General features: G+C 28.3%; 1 protein-coding gene across 1 annotated transcript; it reads right to left on the reverse strand.

Moving 5' to 3' along the window:
• Window positions 1–1,379: 1,379 nt before the first annotated feature.
• On the reverse strand, window positions 1,380–7,810 carry Osi10a (Osiris 10a). The gene is made up of 4 exons (XM_085954844.1): window positions 7,692–7,810; window positions 6,157–6,338; window positions 2,225–2,464; window positions 1,380–1,627 (listed from the first exon to the last, which is right to left on the reverse strand). Exons 1-4 carry the CDS (start codon window positions 7,808–7,810, stop codon window positions 1,380–1,382), a joined length of 789 nt encoding a protein of 262 aa, XP_085810970.1.
• Between the last annotated feature and the right edge of the window lie 12,733 nt (window positions 7,811–20,543).

Here is a 20,543-nt window from a genome sequence, read left to right on the forward strand (position 1 = left end):
CCTACTATTCAGATTAAAAGTCAACCATAAAAATGAGTAATATTCTAACTACTAAACCTAATCTAGTACTATTTGGTAGAAGTAATAATAAAAAAATATATGAATCAGTTATTTCAATGTAAAATAGTAACCTAACAGTTTTCAATAAATTTAGAGGTAGGTAATCTTAGTAATATACTATAATATCATCACCTCAATACTACAACTAGATAACTTGATTTTCACTGTTTTTGAGAAACCTATTGAATAATTATGATTCTACATTTTCTTTCTCTACAAAATAATAAAACTAGATACGTGAGAAGTTAATGGGAATTTTATTAATTTTGTGTTTGAAAGTATTAGATAACTTTAAAACTATAAATGCATTAAATAAATAAAATAATATATCTACAATATTTTTTCATACAATTGATTTTTATTTTAAATAATAATAATTATAGTCTAGGTTTATGTTAATCAAGTAAAGTTTAAATTTAATTTTCCCAACAATGACCAAATCAGAGTTATATAGTTGTAGTATATTGAGGTGACGATATAAATTACATACTTACATTTTTCAATTACCTACCTACCTAACAATTTCACATTGAAAATTGTAAATAATAACAAAATGTATTTATTTTATTTTGTTGAATAATATAAATGCAACATAAAAAACACTTTTTTAATCTGTAAAAAATATGCTTTTAGTCATTTTTTTATATAATGTAATAAAACAAAAATATTTTAAGTAATCTCTATATTATAATTATATATAAAACGTGAATACCAAATATTACATATTAATTATATGCGGGTGTTTTTTTTATCTAATTTTAATATTCATTGCACTTTAAAGATATTCACGACATTAAAAAAGGTATTTTAAATGATAATATATTGTGTTGGTAGATTGATGATTATTTTATTATAAATTTATAGTGGTAGTTAATTTTGTACCAGGGGTTATACATTAGCTTTCAAAATGTATATATTATATGAAATATAATGTGTGTATCCACAATTATAATAAATATTACTAAGTAAAATATTTATTTTCAAAATTAGTTCTATGGAGAAATTAGTACTGGTAAAAATATCCATTATTAAATGACATTGAATGAAAGTAGTGAGCATATAAAAGTGAAAAGTATTTTCTTCCTGCTATGATCGTTTGATTACTATCTTTACTTGTAGACTTTTTTTCATATTGATAGATATGGAAACTTTACTATTAAGTATGTTTTAGAAAAACTAAACGTTTTCTAAATTAATCCAATCTTTTAAAACGTTAATTAATTAATTTGAACTTTGAATTTGTATTTAATGTGAACTTAGTTGTTATTTGTCAAAGTTTAATATTGTTAGATATTCACACTACTAGCTTACGTATTGGTTTATGAATTCCACGCAAAGTTTCTCGCTCCGTTTCCCGCCCTATTGTGACCGTGCTTTGTGACGAAAAGCTTTTCAAGGCGGTCCCTTAAGTCTTCTGGCGACGTTACTTGACCAGCTTTGAAGGTTCCATGACCGCGTTGGTTGCTTGACGTTGCGTAATATGGATCGAGTTCTTCTTCTGTTGCGGCATGATGGTTGTCTTTGAGGTATTGACCTGATTGGTAACGGTCTCCATAAGCCGATAGACCTAATATTGAAAGGATAATATGAAAGAAAATATGTAACACGGACTTATTAATAATCAAATTGAATTGTATTTCGGTTCTTTTTACATGTCACACTTTAAAAAAATGCATATAAAACATCTACAATACATATACCTAGTATTACTTTAAAGATATAAACATTTAATTGAAATGTGTAAAGTATACATTACATATATTGTTTATAATATATCATTAACAATAGATATCGGTTTTTTTAATAAACTCGTTAATATTCTGTTTTAATTATCCGTGTGTATTATCCATGTAAAGAACACAACATCTTTTTTATGAAAACTATACAGAAATAAGTAAGACAAAATTAGTTTAGTGTTGAAGATAACATGACACACTTGCAATAGTGCAAATAAATAAATTTTCACGAACTCTTCATTATGAATTAATATGTCGCAGTAAAATCATTGACGGACTGAAATTCTAAAACTAAATTTAATTTTAAATACCTAATAAAAATGTATACGGTTATCACGACCGTGACCGTATATTCACGGTATTTTTTTTTTCAAAGATTATGAATACGTATATGCATTAACATGTTTAATAATAAAAGTTGCCTGTACCTGGTCCTGAGCCACCATAATATCCATTCCCTCCAGAAAGAAACCCACCATTATTGTGGGCTCCACTGAACAAAGAATTGTAACCAAAAACGCTAGATGCAACCACAGCTATCTTTGCAAGGATCAGAGCTTTTTTACTTAATATAACCATTAGTCCGAAAAGTAAGGGTAAAAGCGTCGATAACTGAAATTTGAAGCCCAGCAGGAATGGTACTAGGAGTTGACGAGTTATTAGACGAGCTGGAATATAAAAAAAAAACAGTACAAATACTTTATATGAATAAGTACAAATATATGAAAATAAACACATTTTTTATGGTATACATAATATACTTATTGCTGTACATATTATTATCATGTAATTATATAAATTACTTCAGATTACCAACATCTGATTTACCATGAGGTTATAGCTGAAGGCTCCGAATTGGCAGTGGGCAATAAATATATTGAAATACTGATCCCGCAATTGGTAAATTTCAGTTGTTCTTTTTTAAAAATTACGTTTTAGTTAAATAAGTCTCTTTCGAGCCACCTCTCTAAGTGTAAATTTCATCAGATCTCGATGTGTTAGTCTTTTTTTGGGATCTCTGTCATTGTTCAGAGTTTTATAGCTATCTTTTTTGATACTGAACCCAGGGTATATATTTTCCGTATGAAACAAATTCATCTACTTATCATGGTTATCTGTTAGATTTGTTCAATTGATCATTTTTACTGATCACAAGTTTATCATCTGTAGCCCATCAAACTAACAAACAATAAGTAATATGATCTTTCTGTACTTCATTTTCCTTTTGGACCATTAAGTATTAGGGGCTTTATCGTTACTTATTATTTATCCATACGTGTCACATGGCCGGTCCATTTTGATAAATCTGGTTCATATTTAGGGACGTCGCTAGTAGACTTTCTTGTCAATGGGGCCAGAAATATTTCACAAAATTCTATCTAATCTATAATAGTATTTATGTCAATTCAATTAATAATATTCTTGAGAGAGGGTAATTGCCTACATTATAAACCTTTTGATAATTGTTTTATTTAGTTATTTAAAAACAAAACACTATGTAGGTATAACTTTTTAATTTTAAAAGAACTGGTTATAATCAAGAAAGTTTTTCGATCCGTAATGTAAACGCATAATTTATATACAATAATATGTAATATTAAATTTAAACTTTTATATATTGTATTAAAATTAATAAAAACTAACGCATAGCTTATGCATTGAAATATTTATATTTCTTATGATTTATCTATCTGTACCGCATGAGAGAAAACCTATGTTATTGTTTTGGAGAGAGTAATTCATGGAGAAGATTAATTAAAGGGGGTAAAGTGAGAGAAAACATAAACCTAAACGAAAATTATAATTAATTTGAAAAATAAACTTAAACGCAAATGTTGCAATCGTTTATTTGCTATAAAAAAACAAATAACAGGGTACTCACGTAATAGTTTGACAGATGCTTACAGTGCAATACTAGTACATCAAGACATATTGATAAAGTATTAAACGCTATTACAATTAATTTGAAATATATTGACGGGAAGGTATAAAGTCGTATTATTGTGTTGGATAGGAAACACGATTTTGAAAATGATATATCTCTGAAAATGTTAATTTCTAAAAGAATATGCTCAATTTGTGGTGGCTTGGTAGTTGATAAATGATATGAAAGTGTTAAAAAATCAACAAAGTAGCGTAATATATATTATATATAAAATAGTATGGTATCAATTATAATTATAATCAATCAAAATTATAAACATTATGGATAAGGTAGAGCCATCAGCTAAGCATCACCGCTTGGACAAATAAACGAGCTCAGGGATGGCGTGTACAGCCGCAACCAAAATGCCACCTGGATTTTAAAGTTTTCATTGTAATTTAAATTAATGTAATTTAAAGTATTGTAAAACACCAATTTAAAAAATATTTTAACAAAAGCAATGAGAAAATAAAAATTAAACAAAGAGTGTGTCGATTTTTTAAGCAACTACTACATTTATTTATTGTAAGCATATTATTTTTAATAAATTTAAAAAATATATATTAGGTAAGTGTTCTGACTGATAAATCTAACAAAAATCGTTAGTTCTTGTACTCTTAACATGTCGTAACGAGATTACTGCACACAAATCAGCGCTTTGAAACAGTTGTGGGAAAAATTTGAATCACTCTGGGAAAGTATTTATGCGAAAAAATAGTATAAAAGAAGCGTTTAATTATGTCGTTGTGAAATATATATCAGATTTAAAAATGTAACGCGAGATGGCACTCGATTATAAAACGGATGTAACTTTTGCGTCAATTCACCAATTTTGAAATTTGATTGCGTAAACATTAACTCGATGGAGTATGTTATTTTAATAGTTAAGTGAAATTTTCACACAATTCAGTTGTTTGAGTTTTTAATGATAATAAAATATTTTTCGTAGGTTCCTTGCAGATTTTAACAGTTTGCTAATAAAAATATACATTACAGTTTATTTAAGTTTTAATTTGTCGAATTTATAGTTAATTATAATATAAACAGTTTTTCCACTTGAAAAGAAGTAGTCATAATGTACCTAGTAACTTTAAGGTTTTATACTATAAGTTATTATTTTCGATGACTATTTTAAACACTCTAACCAAACAAAGTGAGACAAAATAATTATAATACTTTCTTCCAAGAACAATGCATTGGCATATATAGTTTAAAAATGATGTAACAGTTATAGCTATTTAACACGTGCAGGTTTAATACGTAAAAGAATAATAATTGCACCTTTGTTACACTCGAAAACGTTATGATGAACAATTTAGACGTACCGTGAAATAACATAATAATATACTAGTCATTTATTGTTATAGCAATCACCACGATGTTTATAAAAGGAAGTACAATCAGTCTTGAAAATTCTTGTATTTATGAATTGATAATCGTAAGTTCAATCAAATCAAAATGTATCTAAATTTGGAATTTCGAATATGGTTTTTTTAAAAAGGGCTGTGGCTTGGTTATTTTCAGAGCCCTTGGCATATTATTCATTGTTACCTAAAGCGATGGATGATAATGTGTCTTAGCTGACCTTAATATTATTGTTACCTTATTTAATTATGGAGTAATCTGTGCACTAAATTTTCTTGATAAAACAGTAATATTACACATTATCCTTTTTTATTAAATATAAATTAATACTATATCACAGGCAGACAATATACATATTATCTATGATGAAAATAATTACAAACAGCAGAAAAAATAAACAAAAACAATAATTGCAAATCACAACTGAATAATTTTAAATCTGGATTGACAAACAAACATTCTTTTCGTTTAATATTTATTACGTATTACAATTTATCACTTTATGTAACCATCCAACTGCCACATTATTTTATAAAATATACTAATACTAGTGGCTTATTGGGACAATAGCCCCAATCTAGGGGTATTATCTTGGCCTTACTTGTTTGGTTAGACAATAATTTTGACCAATTGTCAATTCATCGTATCATGTACTCTTTTCATCTTGCTTATCAATTGGTTTTTTGTGGTTAAACGCGAAATTCACACTGATAAAAAATATTGTAATACATTTCGCTTCAGTACTCTTCTTGTAACCTAGGGCTTTCATTCGACCACCAACATTGGTTAATTGGTATTCTCTGATTGTTAGGGTAGCATACGGAATTATATAATAATATAGATTTTAAGCTAGTGACAGCCCGGTTCTTCATATATATAAATACGGAATGAAGAGATATATTAATTCAATTTGATTGTTTCAAACCGATGAGATAGACAACAGTTAGATTAAGGCATCCGTTCATTTACCCAAAACTCACCTCATTGCTTCACTGTACATTCTATGCTACATATTTTTTTGTAATATTTTGACAACAAAATCAGTACCTATAAATATATTAAATTTTTTACCTGTACTGGGTTCGGCATCGAAACTTTCTCTGTCCCGTATTTTTGGATCAAGAACAAACTCTAAGACTCCGTTTCCAGTGAGTGTTGGTCCTACTCTCATATGCAAGCCTGGATGAAGAAAGGCCATGTCCCACTGCATAGCACGCCTGCTCATCAAACTACTGGCTCCTTCAAGAATGGACCTAGAATATATATTATTATCTATATTATTGTTATTAAATTGCATATTCCACTCGATAGTGAAGAAGTTGATAGAACTCCTTTCCAACTAATGGTGTTAGTTATTATTGTAAAACGCGTGATGGTAAACACACCAGGTTGTTTTTAGGTGTCTTTGGTCCAGAACAATAACCTACTTAATTGTATAAAATGTGTATAATAATGAAATTATTATTCATAAAGATCTGTGTTAATATACTCGTAGTATATAATATCAACTCTGTAGAGTCCTTTATTACTTTACTTGCGAGTAAAAATGGTAATTTTTATTTTTCCAAAAAAAAAAATAGTGAACCTCATGGATCGTAAAAAAACACTCGCGAACCAATGCAAATGTTGATACGTACTTAAACAATAAAAAATAAAAAATATAAATATTTCGTAATTGCAAAAATATGTTCCAAGATCAGTGGGTCTATTCTACACTTATCGACCGCTAAAGTGATAAAATGATAAAATTATCAAACTTAGGGTAGTTTTGTATCTAAGTATTAGCACTTATAGCAATTACAATAAAATGTCTATATTTTGTTGCAAAAAATACTATATTTTAACAGAACCTCTCTTGTTGCTGTTAAAATATAGCACATATTGCAATCATTGCAATTGTTACAATACGTGCTAATAAGTTGATACAAACCTACCCTAAGTTTGATAATATTGATCACTTTATCAGTCGATAAGTATAGAATAGACCCACTGGATGTGATAGGTTGTGGTAGTAAATAATTCAAATTAAAGTATGTAACAACAAAAAAAGTAAATTCGTCAAATTATACAGCAATACCGTATTATCAGAAAAAATAGATGTATTTAAACCGTTTGCATTCATATTAAATCAAATCTAGCAAGAGAAAATGAAAAATGCAATTTCATTTATTTTACAGATGAAATGTTAGAATAATAATAATTATGTGCATTAATATGGAGCACTTTCATCTTATGGAAATATTATGTATTGGTTATTTTTTATCACTTTAATACGTATAATTCTCTTAACTATAATAACACTCAGAGGAAATTTGAATAATTTAACAGATTATATACCTAATAATATAAAATCGATTTTTTTCTATATTTTAACTCTTAATTATTTTAATTGAAATAGAATTGTTGATATTGTGCTCGTAATATATTATAATGCGATATAACATATTAAATGCAGATTAAACTGACATAATTATTATAATAATGTTTTCCTGGATACTTGTCACATCACCCGGAGATTCTTTACACTTGACAACAGCTCGAATTTATTGAGAGAACCGCCACAAATTATACGGAAAATTAGATATAAAATATTTTTTTATATAAACCTAAAATCTCTTGGATCCTTATCCAAGAAGTTGCTAATATCTCTTGGACCACTTTCGTCCCGCCTCATGATTATTCCATCAGATATCTTGAACTCTTCGTTTTCTTCCAGGTCTTGCATCTTTTTCAGCACCTGATGACTAAAGCACGTCAGCAGATCATTGGATGGTCTCTCAGGTTTTAAACATACGTTCAATTCACTCGATTTAGATATTGTATGCTTGGGAGTTACATCATCGGGCAGTTGCACTTCTATGGTAAAAGCCACAAAAAATGTTACTAAAAATATTATGCTAAGTCTATTACATCTGAAGGATTTTGGTGAAGCCATTATTATAAATATAACGCACTAGGATTATTTAAAACTTTTTATTGGATGTTATAGAATTGCACTAATTTTATTAAAAAAATATAAATACAATGATGTTTGTGTGTAATTATTTTACTTTATTAAAATATATATTAATTGGATGTTTATTATATTATTTAAACAAAATTTAATATAATTATATATTATATTATTAAATTATTAAATTATAAGAAGCACAGATTAGTTGAACTCGCCACTTTCACGTTTTTTTAGCAGTGATTGCAATTCGCGAATTTTCAGCGCCTATATATAATTTTCTCTACCACGCCTTGCATATCCCTTTGTCTCTGGTTAAAAGCAAAATTACATTACATTGGAGGGCAACATTTTCTAAAACTAGTCTGATTTTAAAAAAGAAAAGAGTAATACGTATTGTTATGTGTTAAGATAGGTAAACTAATTAATAAATGTTGGTGAAAGAAGTAAGATTAGAGAATGGCATAAAAAATGATTTCAATAATTTAAAAAAATCAATAATATTATTAAATCAGTGCCTCTTTCAATAATTATTGTGGTCTGAGAAGAATGTAATTATTAAATATTATTCTATAATGTTTAATTTAGGAAAATAATAGATTAAAAATAGTCATCTTTATGAGCCGGAGTCGATCTACTGCTGGGTGAAGATCTCACCCAGGTTATTCTACTTTTTCCGGTGTTTAGTTCTTCGCCACCGTGCCCATCCACCGAACTTTATGAGATTCTCTATCAAGCGCGTTTTAAGGCATTCATGCGGTCGTTTGTTGTCCTTTGTGTACTACTATATGACGGCATTGATCCAGCAATTGTTCACTCGTCGAGTGACTTGTCTAGCTAATTTAAATTTCATCTACCCAGAGACCTCTATTACGTCTCTTGTCTGCTTCCTTATCCATTGGCTTCTTTTGTGTGTCTCCACGTGATTACTATTCGCAACATGCACCTTGCCATGCCACGTTACTAATTTTATTATTTTTGTATTTTTCATTGTTTATTAAGAGTCCATTTTCTACATACATACATACCTACATACATAAGCACTGGTATCGCACATCAGTTAAACATTTTATTAATAAAATTTAATAGAAGGAGTGACTTTTGAAAATACTTGAGGCCAAGTTGCGTTGCATGCCAGTCTAGTTTTGCAAGGAATTTCGTCATACATACCACCGTTAATTGCAATGTACTGTCCAATATAGAGGTGGATGTAGACTCGTTTTATTATTTCTTTTATTTCTCTGTGATATTTATGTTTCTCCTATATCCTATTCTGGAAGTCATTGTTCGCAAAGACAACTATAATTTATGCTATAACTATAATCTGCAAAGTGCAGATGACTGAGGTGTTTGTCGTTTTCAGTAGATACTAAAGCAAACTAGTTGGGTTGCGGGTTTGAATCCCAACTCTAGATAACATTATACGGTATTTTTTGGATCCAGCACCTAAAAATTTGAGTGAATAGTTTACAAAAAATTCTTTTAAAAAGGGAACTCGTAATGAAAAGAGTGTTTATGTTACTTTACCTTATTTTATATGAATTAAATATATTATTATAATTATTAATAGATAATTTTTCATTATAATAATTATCTTAACCACTCAAATTTCATTGTGGGTTCAAATTTATTTGTTTTGTATGTAAATAACATGACAAAATAGAAATTTACAGCTTTCATGACATGACATAAAACAATAAAAAACATATCTTAAAACTCATGTAACAACATGCACCTAATCATAAGTGTATCACTTCACATAAGTGGAATATAATAATATTCAAAACGATTTGATTGAATGTATTTATTGCTCTCCCAATTGGCATTATAAATAGCAGGTTATGCACATTGGGTGAACAAATAACGGATGCTCCCGATTTATAAGTATAAATCGGATAAGTCGGAAAAAATATGTGGTTACATATAAATCTCTTCTAAACTGTATACTAAAGTATGTTAACATGTACATATTTATAATTATTTACTTAAAATAATATAATAATAAATAATTTATAAAATGAACAAATATGTTCTGCAAAGTAGTTATATAATAATTACTAATAATAATATATTCTAGAAAAACATGCTCGAATACCATTATTCAGTATCCCTTAAGTTCTCACAACATTGTGAAACAATCAACGGACGGGAGGTGACGTTGTGAGAAAAACGTAAAAAGTGAACGTGAAAATATCAGTAAGTTAGACCTCTCACCTCACTTACATTTTTATTGCTATGTTCTTCACTTCCTGTCTGTCATTTATCTGCAACGAAAAATCATGCAAATATAATATGGCATGTATTTACTCTTACAATAACAGTGAATTTAAACGAAATTATACTATTTTCAATGGGTATCTTGGAAATGTTAACAAAAAGTTATATCTGCCTAAATAATATATCGTTTATTAACCTATAATACACTATTTTGTGTGTACCTATTGAGTAATAAAAAATATATCTACATACGGTTGTAATAAATCCATTTTATAAAAAAAATGATTATATACACATAACTACACAAGTAGATAGTGTAGAAGACTTCATGTATTCAGAGTATTCATGAAAAATAGTTGTTAACACTTCCCTCAATCCATTGGTCTGGAGTCTGGACAAGCACGCGGTATTCTAATTTTTAACCCACGGATTATTCATGACCTTGCAAGGGGTTCCATTATATATATATTATAATATTATATGTTATAAAGAATTGTATAATAATAAAGTCGGTATTCATTATAATATGACAATTATAAAAAGATCACCACAAGAGAACCGATGAAAAATAACTTATTGTAAAAATATCATATAATTGTATTATATTCATACGATACAATAATTATTAGTAATATTTAAAATTATTAATAATAATAAATATCCCACAAAAACAACGCGCTTGCAACCATTTTATTCAGCATTTACATCCCTTTTTAATACTACAACATGCCATGTGGCCTAAAGATAGTAGCAGTGACGTCCCGGGGGGGGATAGGTAGATTGAGCGCCACTTGGGGGTGGCAGTTACTCAAAAGGCGGCAAATGAGGAGATTCGGGGAGGGGTTTGCGATGTTTAGTTTACTTCCGTTGCCCTTTGATGTCCTTGGTGACAAAAAACAACACGTACAGATTGGCGAATAATTGGATTAACCAGTACGCACGGAAGTTTCCCAAAAAACTAAAGATGCACCCCCCTCTTACAGAGCGTCCCACCTACCGCTCATGCGGATCTATTCTATACTTTTCGACCGCTAAAGTGATAAATATAATCAAACTTAGGGTAGGTTTGTATCAAATTATTAGCACGTATTGTATCAATTACAATAAGTTGGTTGTAATTGTTGCAATAAGTGCTAAATTTTAACAGTACCTCTCTTGCTGCCCAAAAAAATCACACTTTTGGGAAAAAAATATTATAAATTTAATTTTGTATGTTTTAGTGGTAAGTATATATTTAGTTGGTGATGTATCCAATCAATACATTTTTTAGACATTGGAGTCATGAAAAAATGGGGCGGCAATTTGGCGCTGCCTAGGGGCGGCATTTTGTCTTGGGACGTCACAGGATAGTAGTGTAGTAAAACAGTAGTGTATTTATTAATAAAAGAGAAACAATCTCAAGCACCCAGGCTTTGAGAAAATCACATAAACATATTATTGTGACCTCACCGTGAAAGGCCAGTGTCTTACGTATTAGACTATGCGTAAGGAAAGTGGACATATCGCAGAGTAGAAGGTCGCGCAAATTCATTGTTATCTATTTTAGTGATTAAAACTAACCAAATGAAATAAGTTTATTCATTCATTCATAAATTATGTACCTTCATTTGACATCCGTATTCTATGCGAACGACGGCACGTACTATTACTAGTGTATAATGTAAGTGAAAACTATCAATCTTTACGTAACATAAAATGTCATTTGAAACACCCATAATCAATTTATTAAAATAATACAAGCGTTTCGGCTTAATTATTTTGTTAACACTCTTTGCACGAAGTAATTGCTCGTTCTTGAATTTGTCATATTAGCTTCATAACTAGTCAAAATTTGTAGTATTTGTTGGCCGCACTTTCACAGTTACTGTTTATATAAAAAAAATATACATAGGTACACGGTAGGTAGTAGATCGGTTCCATAAGAAAGACGCTAATCTGCAACAATGGATTTTCTCCCATTATCTTGACGCGAATTATAAATTCTATTCATTAAAATGTCTGAATCCGAGCGAAAGTATCTTCATTCGAGCATATTACTAACCGAATTGGGCGGCAGGAATGGTTAACAATGATAAAACGGAAGGTGAAAAATAAAGTTGTCCGTGAACAATTTTCAAGAGTATTTTTAGCATTGTCAACGGCATAATTTATCCAATCAACGTAAACACTAAAATATTCGATTATAATACTACATGTTCCCGACCTTTTTCGTATCATGGTTCTCTATTAGCAAGTAGTCAAGTAACGCGAATCTCCGACAAATGCATTTTTAATAGAAAACCTCAGATTAGTTTAAATATTATATAGATGGTAGATATATTATTAAAATCACATTTTATGACATTATCAAAATTTAATTTAATAAAAAAAATCAAGTTGAATACGCTTCATTTTTTTTTAAAATAAAATATGTAATATATTAAAACTATGATCAAAAAATATTTTCGCTTTGTTAAAGGAAACATGTATTACAAAAAACTTTTGGCCACCATTTTGCAATTATTTCGCAAAAATTTATAAAATAAATGAATAAAAACATACCTAACATAATAATATAATAGTCTGTCTACATTCGACTAAAAAGAAAGAAAGATAGAAAGAATGAAAGAATGAAAATTAAACATATTTGATGTTATATTAATTCATACAACGTCACTAGGTATTCTTCATAGTAATACACTCTACCATATAATATGCATATTCTTTGATAGTAAGTATATTATATGTTTTATTATTTACATAATTGACTAATAATTTCGAGTGTCTACCAAACTCACTATACATAATATCATTAATTACGCATCCTTATATCCAAGACCACGTAACGATCCTCAATATGATAATATAATGCCCTGAATAAAATTATTTAATTACCAATAAACACTTGACTATGATCTGCGACACGTTTATAAATTTAATACGTGTGGAGAAGGTTTGTAGAATTAAAATGATCGCGATGCTTTGCAAAACCTTCATTTATTATCAATGCGATCGCTATTACAACCTGCCATAATATTTATTGTCTTGATTTAAATAACATAGTAATAATTTTATTGTAATATACCTACCTACATATAAAAATATATTTTATTAAACACAGTCGAATCATTCTTCGGTTATTTCACAGATGTCACTCACATAATATATATGCATACTAGATAATAAAGGTTTTGACTTAGGTACATTATAATATTATGTACAATTTAAATATCAGCAATTGGAATATACCAACATTAAATTAAAATATTTGGATATACACACATTATTAAAAATAATTTAGATTACAAATTGTTCCTATTAAACCTAGATACTATACAATGGTTTCTTATCTATAAATTATTTATAAGCCTCTCCAAGCTGATTATATTTCTATCGGCCCTGTGAGTTGCATTGCCACGTACTTCCGCAAAACTTTAGCGGCCTCTAGGTCTATCTTGCGGACATTTTGTACCTCTTGGGTACCACTGAATGACTAGATTTATCTTTCCCTTCTTAGAGCTATGTGTCCAGCCCATTTCCATTTGATTATATTATATATAGGTATATTTATATTGATTACTGTTTACATACATATTTATCTTACAATATTATAATGTATTATCAAACATTACAATTAATATTTTTTTTAAATAATACAAAAATAATGTTTTATAACATTACCATCTATCGACTTTTCTTGAAAATAGTTAATACAGCTTTAAACGAAAAGCTTTAAAAATATATTTTATTTGAAAAAGGTGTAATTTTGCCATATTATTGGTTGTATTTTCATAAGGTTTTGTCTTACTCCGTATTTGCCACGTGGGATGGAAAATCCCACGTGAGAGACTATGACTCGGCAGCTGGATGGCGTGGAAAAAAACTTCCAAACTGTCAATCATGATTTTTGCAGGCGGGTAGGGTTCCAGACTGTAGTGTCATAGTTTTTATGATTCAGCATCCTCGATAGATTAAAACCAAAAATGCTGGTTCGATTTATATTTATCTTTTAAAATATGTTTATCAATTTATTGCTAATATAATATGAATACGTGAAATTATTTATGTTTTAATCTATATTGTTATGATATAAGATATACATTATAAGGCTATACTATTTTATCGTATTTGGTAGTTTAAAAAACAAATATCATTATTGTATAGTTAATGTGTCAGATTAACGACATATCTGAATCTAAACAATAATAAAAATGAAGTTATAAAATTATGTTTTTAATTTTAATTTTATTAAGAAGGTACTTACATTTAATATGAAAAATAAATATATTTATAAAAATCTTTAAAATATAATATGATTAGAAGAATAAGTTAATTACATAATATATACCATTCTTACTTCTACAAAATAAATATGCTATTATAGTTTAAATGCATTTGGAAAACTTCTATTTATATAATTACTTTCTTTTTATGCTTTGTTATGGCACTAACTTTAATTAACCAATCCTACGTTGATTTTTTGACTTAATCCTTTAATTTAATCGCTTACTTGATGGTGTCGTAATCTCTCCTTCATTCGATGCTAGAATTATAATTTCTTTATTTAATTGGATTAAAATACAGGTATTCTATTATTTATTGATACTGAAATACCGGTATTTTCGATGTTAAAAAAGCATACACGTTTACATTTTATGAAAATAAATTTAATGTTATATTTTAATTACTTACTACTATATTGTACCTATATTAAATTTAGTGTATACGTTTTATAATGCCCAAATGCAAATATATTGACTGAAACCAACATAAGTTAAATAATAATAAAATAAAATCCCTCAAATATACTTATAGAATGGACAAAATATTTGTGGCAAATATTTTCAATTATTCTATAACACTATTGATCCAAAGTTGATTGCACCTACATCCAATAAGCGTTGAATTTGAGAGAGATTTACCTAAAAAGTTCTACAATATTATGATCTATGCATATTTATAAATGTCAACATAATATTAATGTAGGTAGGTACTTATATTATAGAAATACCAGTACTGATATATTCATTCGGTATTGCAATTCCTATTCTTGATGATATCCTTATTTAGCTACTTCCATTCTTATTGGTCACTAGTAATTTCGAGAAACTTGATGAATTTATCAATCAAGTAGAACCTTTCATATTATAATTTACTTTATTATTATAAAATATATGATAATTCGAATTTATACATCTATGTCTACATATTAAAACGGTGACTGAAATTTGATTACACAACTTTCTAATAATTATATATTTTATGTAAAGTTTTATAATAAACTTAGTTAGAAAGTGTTAAAATATTAAATATTATTTATTTAAGTGAAACAATATATATATTTCATGTATGTTGGATTCACTTGTCGAAGTGACCCCTATTTTTAAATGCTTATGGCCCTCCGTCATCTCGAAAAATCTGAACTTGGCCATTAGTATGGAAACCTGACCGTGTGACCCACTCAAGGAAAGGTATGGACAGTATGACCACACCCACGTCTTGAAAATACTTTAAATACCAACTGCTGCAGCGATTCTTCAATACAACCAGATGACAAAGTTTTATGACATTCATCATCAACATTCTCTTTGAAACTTGGACATTGATTTTCCTACTTTTACCCGGTGTAAATGAGAACTATTCCATTCTTAGTAGTTGTATTGACATGTGTATCCCTGATAACTATCTTAGAAATCGGAAGCATCAGATGTTTTTTTATAAAAGTGAAGAACTTACCTGTCATTAGTAAAGCCAATAATTAATTATAAGTGTAATATATGTAACCTAACCAAATTGATTCGGGTATTAATATTTTCCACATGCGTGAAGGTAAGTTTAAAAGGACGTTGTTTTATAAATCTTTCACATTTAATATGGTCTATCGTTATAGGTAGGTAATAACTGTGTACACCAAATCGTTTCTGATATTGATATATTCCACTTAGGTGAGATGGTGTTAGGTTAGTTTTAATCAATTGTTAAAATAGGGTATAATTAGCCCACTCAGTGTACTTCCATTTTTTTTTATGATTATGTATATTATACTCTTTTTATCAAGCTTTTTTTTTCATCACGTCTTGAATGTATAATTCGTAATGTTTACTTAATGTACAATAAATAAATTTGCTTGGTTTTAATCGTCTATAATGTGTTATTGTTAGTGTATTGCCCAGTGTGTATTAACCACCTCATCTAGTAAATATTAAATTTGGTCGTACAGTTACTTAAAAAAGACTATATATGCATACCACAATTAAGTATTTAATATCATCATCATCAGCCTGAATCTATCTACTGTTGGATGAAGGCCTCTCCAAGCTGAATCCACTTCTTGGTCCTGTGCATTGCTTTGCCACATAATTCTGCAGAACTTAATCATTTCATTGATCCAGAGGCCTCTAGGTCTACCTTGCGGACGTTTTGTACTTCTTGGGTACCACTGGGTGATTAGATTTGTCCAGCGATTTAACATTATGTATTAGTATTTAATTTTATATAGGTACACGATGACATTATAAATAATAGTATTTTAACCTTATTCCACCATAATTATGTTTTTAATAATACAATTGGAGCATCTCTTTTATTTAGATGTGAATTTAATTTTTATATTTTCACACTGTCCGATCCTAATAAAATCATATCGGCCTCCTCAGAGGGAAAGTTTTTTTTTATTAACATTTTTTATTATTTACGGAAAATAACTTTTGGCCACTTGTTCAATATAATATTAGGTCCATACTCTGACTCCAAACATAAATAAAAAACAATATGTGTATTTGCCAGACCCAGGATTCGAACCTGGGACCCACGAAATTATAAACCAATGCTTAAGCTGCTTGGCCATCGTAGGATTTTTTTATTTACAACCAATTAGGTGGGTAAGGTACATCAGTTGATTTTTATTTTGATGTTTTCCTCTATAATTCACTGGGCCAGTTATGCCGGGTGAATAGGGCGCCCAGAGCCTGAATTATGAGTTGGAAAAACTTTAAGCAATATTTTTTTAAATTACGTTTTGATCGTTTAAATTTTTAGGGGGCTCCATATTGGTCTAGAGCTCTTTAAAGTGTAAATCTAGTTCTATAATGCAGCAACCATAAAGTAAGCAAATCATATAATCTGGAATCCTCGAGAGTCGAGACGTGTCCTGACTATTTACACTTTATTATCATTAACGTCAATATCATCAGCATCAGCCTGGATCTATTTGCTACTGTGTGAAGGAATGCCAATGGTGATTCCATTTCTCTCAGTTATCGTCTACCCCTATGGTGCTACTATATGGCTACGTCTTATTCAGCAATTGTCAGTTTTTAACAACTACTGTAACATAAGATACCCTTATTTGTTACTATAACTAAGTGTTTTAGTTTTTGTCTTTACGCGTAATGGCCTACATGCACATTTTCTCGAGGTGATACTCACTTTACAGTCTAACATAGACTTAGTCTATTTTACCATTTTCAGTTATTTTTGATAATATTATTCAAATTGCCAAAAAACAATTCATTTCCATAAATAGTATTTATCTGAGCAACATTTTTGACGCAGAACAAATTCTCTCAAAATCTCAAATCCTCTTCTTTGCTAATTATATCGATCGATTTTGTATCAATAGTCAGTCGCCTAATGTACTTCGCCAATGTCATCGTAACGGATTTTAGTATAATATTATTAACCGAGAAAATCATGTCAATTTACCTTTAGTAGGTAGTCGATGAATGTACTATACACACACTAATTAAACTGCTTTAGGCAGGTACTGTTCAAAATTAACAACAAAAAACCTTAATTCTATAATAAAAGTATAACTTAGCGATAACGTATAAAATTGACTAAATAAAAATTATTAGTAAATTCCAATTACAGTTTGAGATACGCTTTTTTATTTGAAAAATTCTTTTAATTAAATGATGCTACTCAACATGTGTTCAGTATATTATTTATTATTATACAGATAATCGTTTATCCGATAACATGCCTATCGGTGACATATTTATTTTGTCAATGATTTTTTGTTGATGTAGATAATTATTCTAACCAATTAGAGATTTTTGTCGTTTTTAAAGTGCTGGAACTACGAGTTATAAAATATTATCAAAAATTATTTCGTGTTAATTAGGAACGATAAAATAGGCCATTGAACATTTGTATGTTTATTACGTATGTTATTTTATTTTAATTTAAGGTATATACTCGTACTATGTATAATACTATTGATATTATTTGATATTTATGTGACAAATTGTAGTGGCATAACAAAAATCATATCGATGATTGTATTATAACTAATGCGATTACTAGATTAATTAATGAATAATGTATATAAGACATGTCGCCTATTGTCATCTTAATGGTATTCGAAAGAACTAAATATAAACAAAGATTTAAAATAAAATCGATAGAAAGTTATTTAGCTTTTAAAAGTATATTTATCTTTAGATCTTCATTGGCGATTTACCAAGACAATGCTCCAACTATTTGGCTCGCATAAATATAAATGTAAATGTGTGCCACTCTGGTGCCACTACTTTTAAAACTAACACTTGTATGCTAACTCTTGTTTATACCCTATTTAATAAAATGTATTTCCTCTTTTATAAATTAAGTGTCAATATGAGTATTTCCAAATTTTACCAGAATAATATTTATTTAATATATTATACAATTAGTAATCAACGTAGCCATAGTAACCATAATAGAGAAGTGAGCGACATCTGTATCGTAATAAATAATGTTTTTTGATAATTTTATTATATTTTTATTTTGAAGCACTTTAACTTCATAAAAATAATTATAATTAATACTGTTAAATTAGATTGTTTTTTTTATTATTTTTTAAACTATAAAACACATATTACCGTCATCAATCATTTGTAACAGTTATAATATGAAGTTGTGTGAAATTAAAATAAACGAGTCATGCATTTAACTTTCTATGGTACCATAGTACTATACTAGTATAGTATATTGTTGTTTACAAAATTAAAAACTGTTATTTGAGTAACAATAGTTAACAATAATAACGTTTTGGATTCATGAATATATTTTATGAAAAAGGTTTGGCAGATTATAATTAAGTACCTACATATCTAAAAATATCATAGAATTATTTTTATAGAATATAATTATAAAATATACCTACTGTAACGTGACTAATTTAATTATTTCTTAGTTAGCTAACAAATAAAAATAGTAGTAGGTTGGTATGGAATAATGCGTAACATCTTTATATTGATATCTTATTTGATACATATTTCTGAAGATATGTTTTTAGACCAGCTATACATAAATGGTCATATTGAAAACTTAAAAACTGTAGTGTCTGGTTGATAAATAATAAATTCGCTGCCTAGGCAACGGAAAAACTCTAAACTATATTAATATAATATATACTCGTCACGATTGCATTATCATACTGTAGAGTAAAGGCAGTGCGTTCGGCTGATAACCGAAAAATCGTGGTTCGAATCCAATCGAGTGCGATTTTTTTTGTATGAAAAAATAAATTATTTGTTACATTTCACACGCCAAAAATACACTCTGATCTCATTTTCCAATCACGCTTAAAGAAGTATAACTTCAAAAATCTTTGATATAGAAAAACACTACCGAAGTGTCGAAAGATAAGAGATATTTTAATACCATACTTTAGAATATAATTATACATTATATAATTAAATAGGCATATCTACCGTTTAAATAGATAGTGTAATTAAATTAATCAAGCTGTTAAACTTCTCTTGTGTTATATTATATAAATAGAGTATTATTTTTATTATCAAAAATAAGTAACAGTAACTATTATATTATGAGTAATTTAAATCATGGATAAGAGTATTTTATCGTGTAATTAATATATATTTTTTAATATTGAGAGAATGGATTAAAAAAAATAAAGTGAGCGAAAAGCATTACTTATAAAGAATATACGAATGATTTAATAAAATTTTAATGAAAATAATTACACATTCAGCTATATTTTTAATTTAGTTTTAATACTATTACAAATTTAACAAATATTAAAACCAATTCCGTCTCAAGACAGTATCAATTGTGTTTTTACAATATTTTATAAATGTGGAAGAGTACCTACTAATTTTTGTTGTTATTTTCATTTTAGAAAATGACGGTAAATAAATAAAAATGGGTAAGTAAGTAGAAAAAAAACACATTTTTTTTTTAAATATTTTATATATTCTTTCAATCGTTTGTATTATCAGATTAAAGCAAAGTTTACCACAAATACATCAACAAGTCAGTAGTTGTAATGTTAAATAAGTCAGAAGGTAACAAAGTAATCAATAAA

The sequence above is a fragment of the Rhyacophila brunnea genome, unplaced genomic scaffold, assembly GCF_057557595.1.
Source record: "Rhyacophila brunnea isolate RB1 unplaced genomic scaffold, BYU_Rbru_1.0 scaffold_4, whole genome shotgun sequence".
Classification (NCBI taxonomy): Eukaryota; Metazoa; Arthropoda; class Insecta; order Trichoptera; family Rhyacophilidae; genus Rhyacophila; species Rhyacophila brunnea.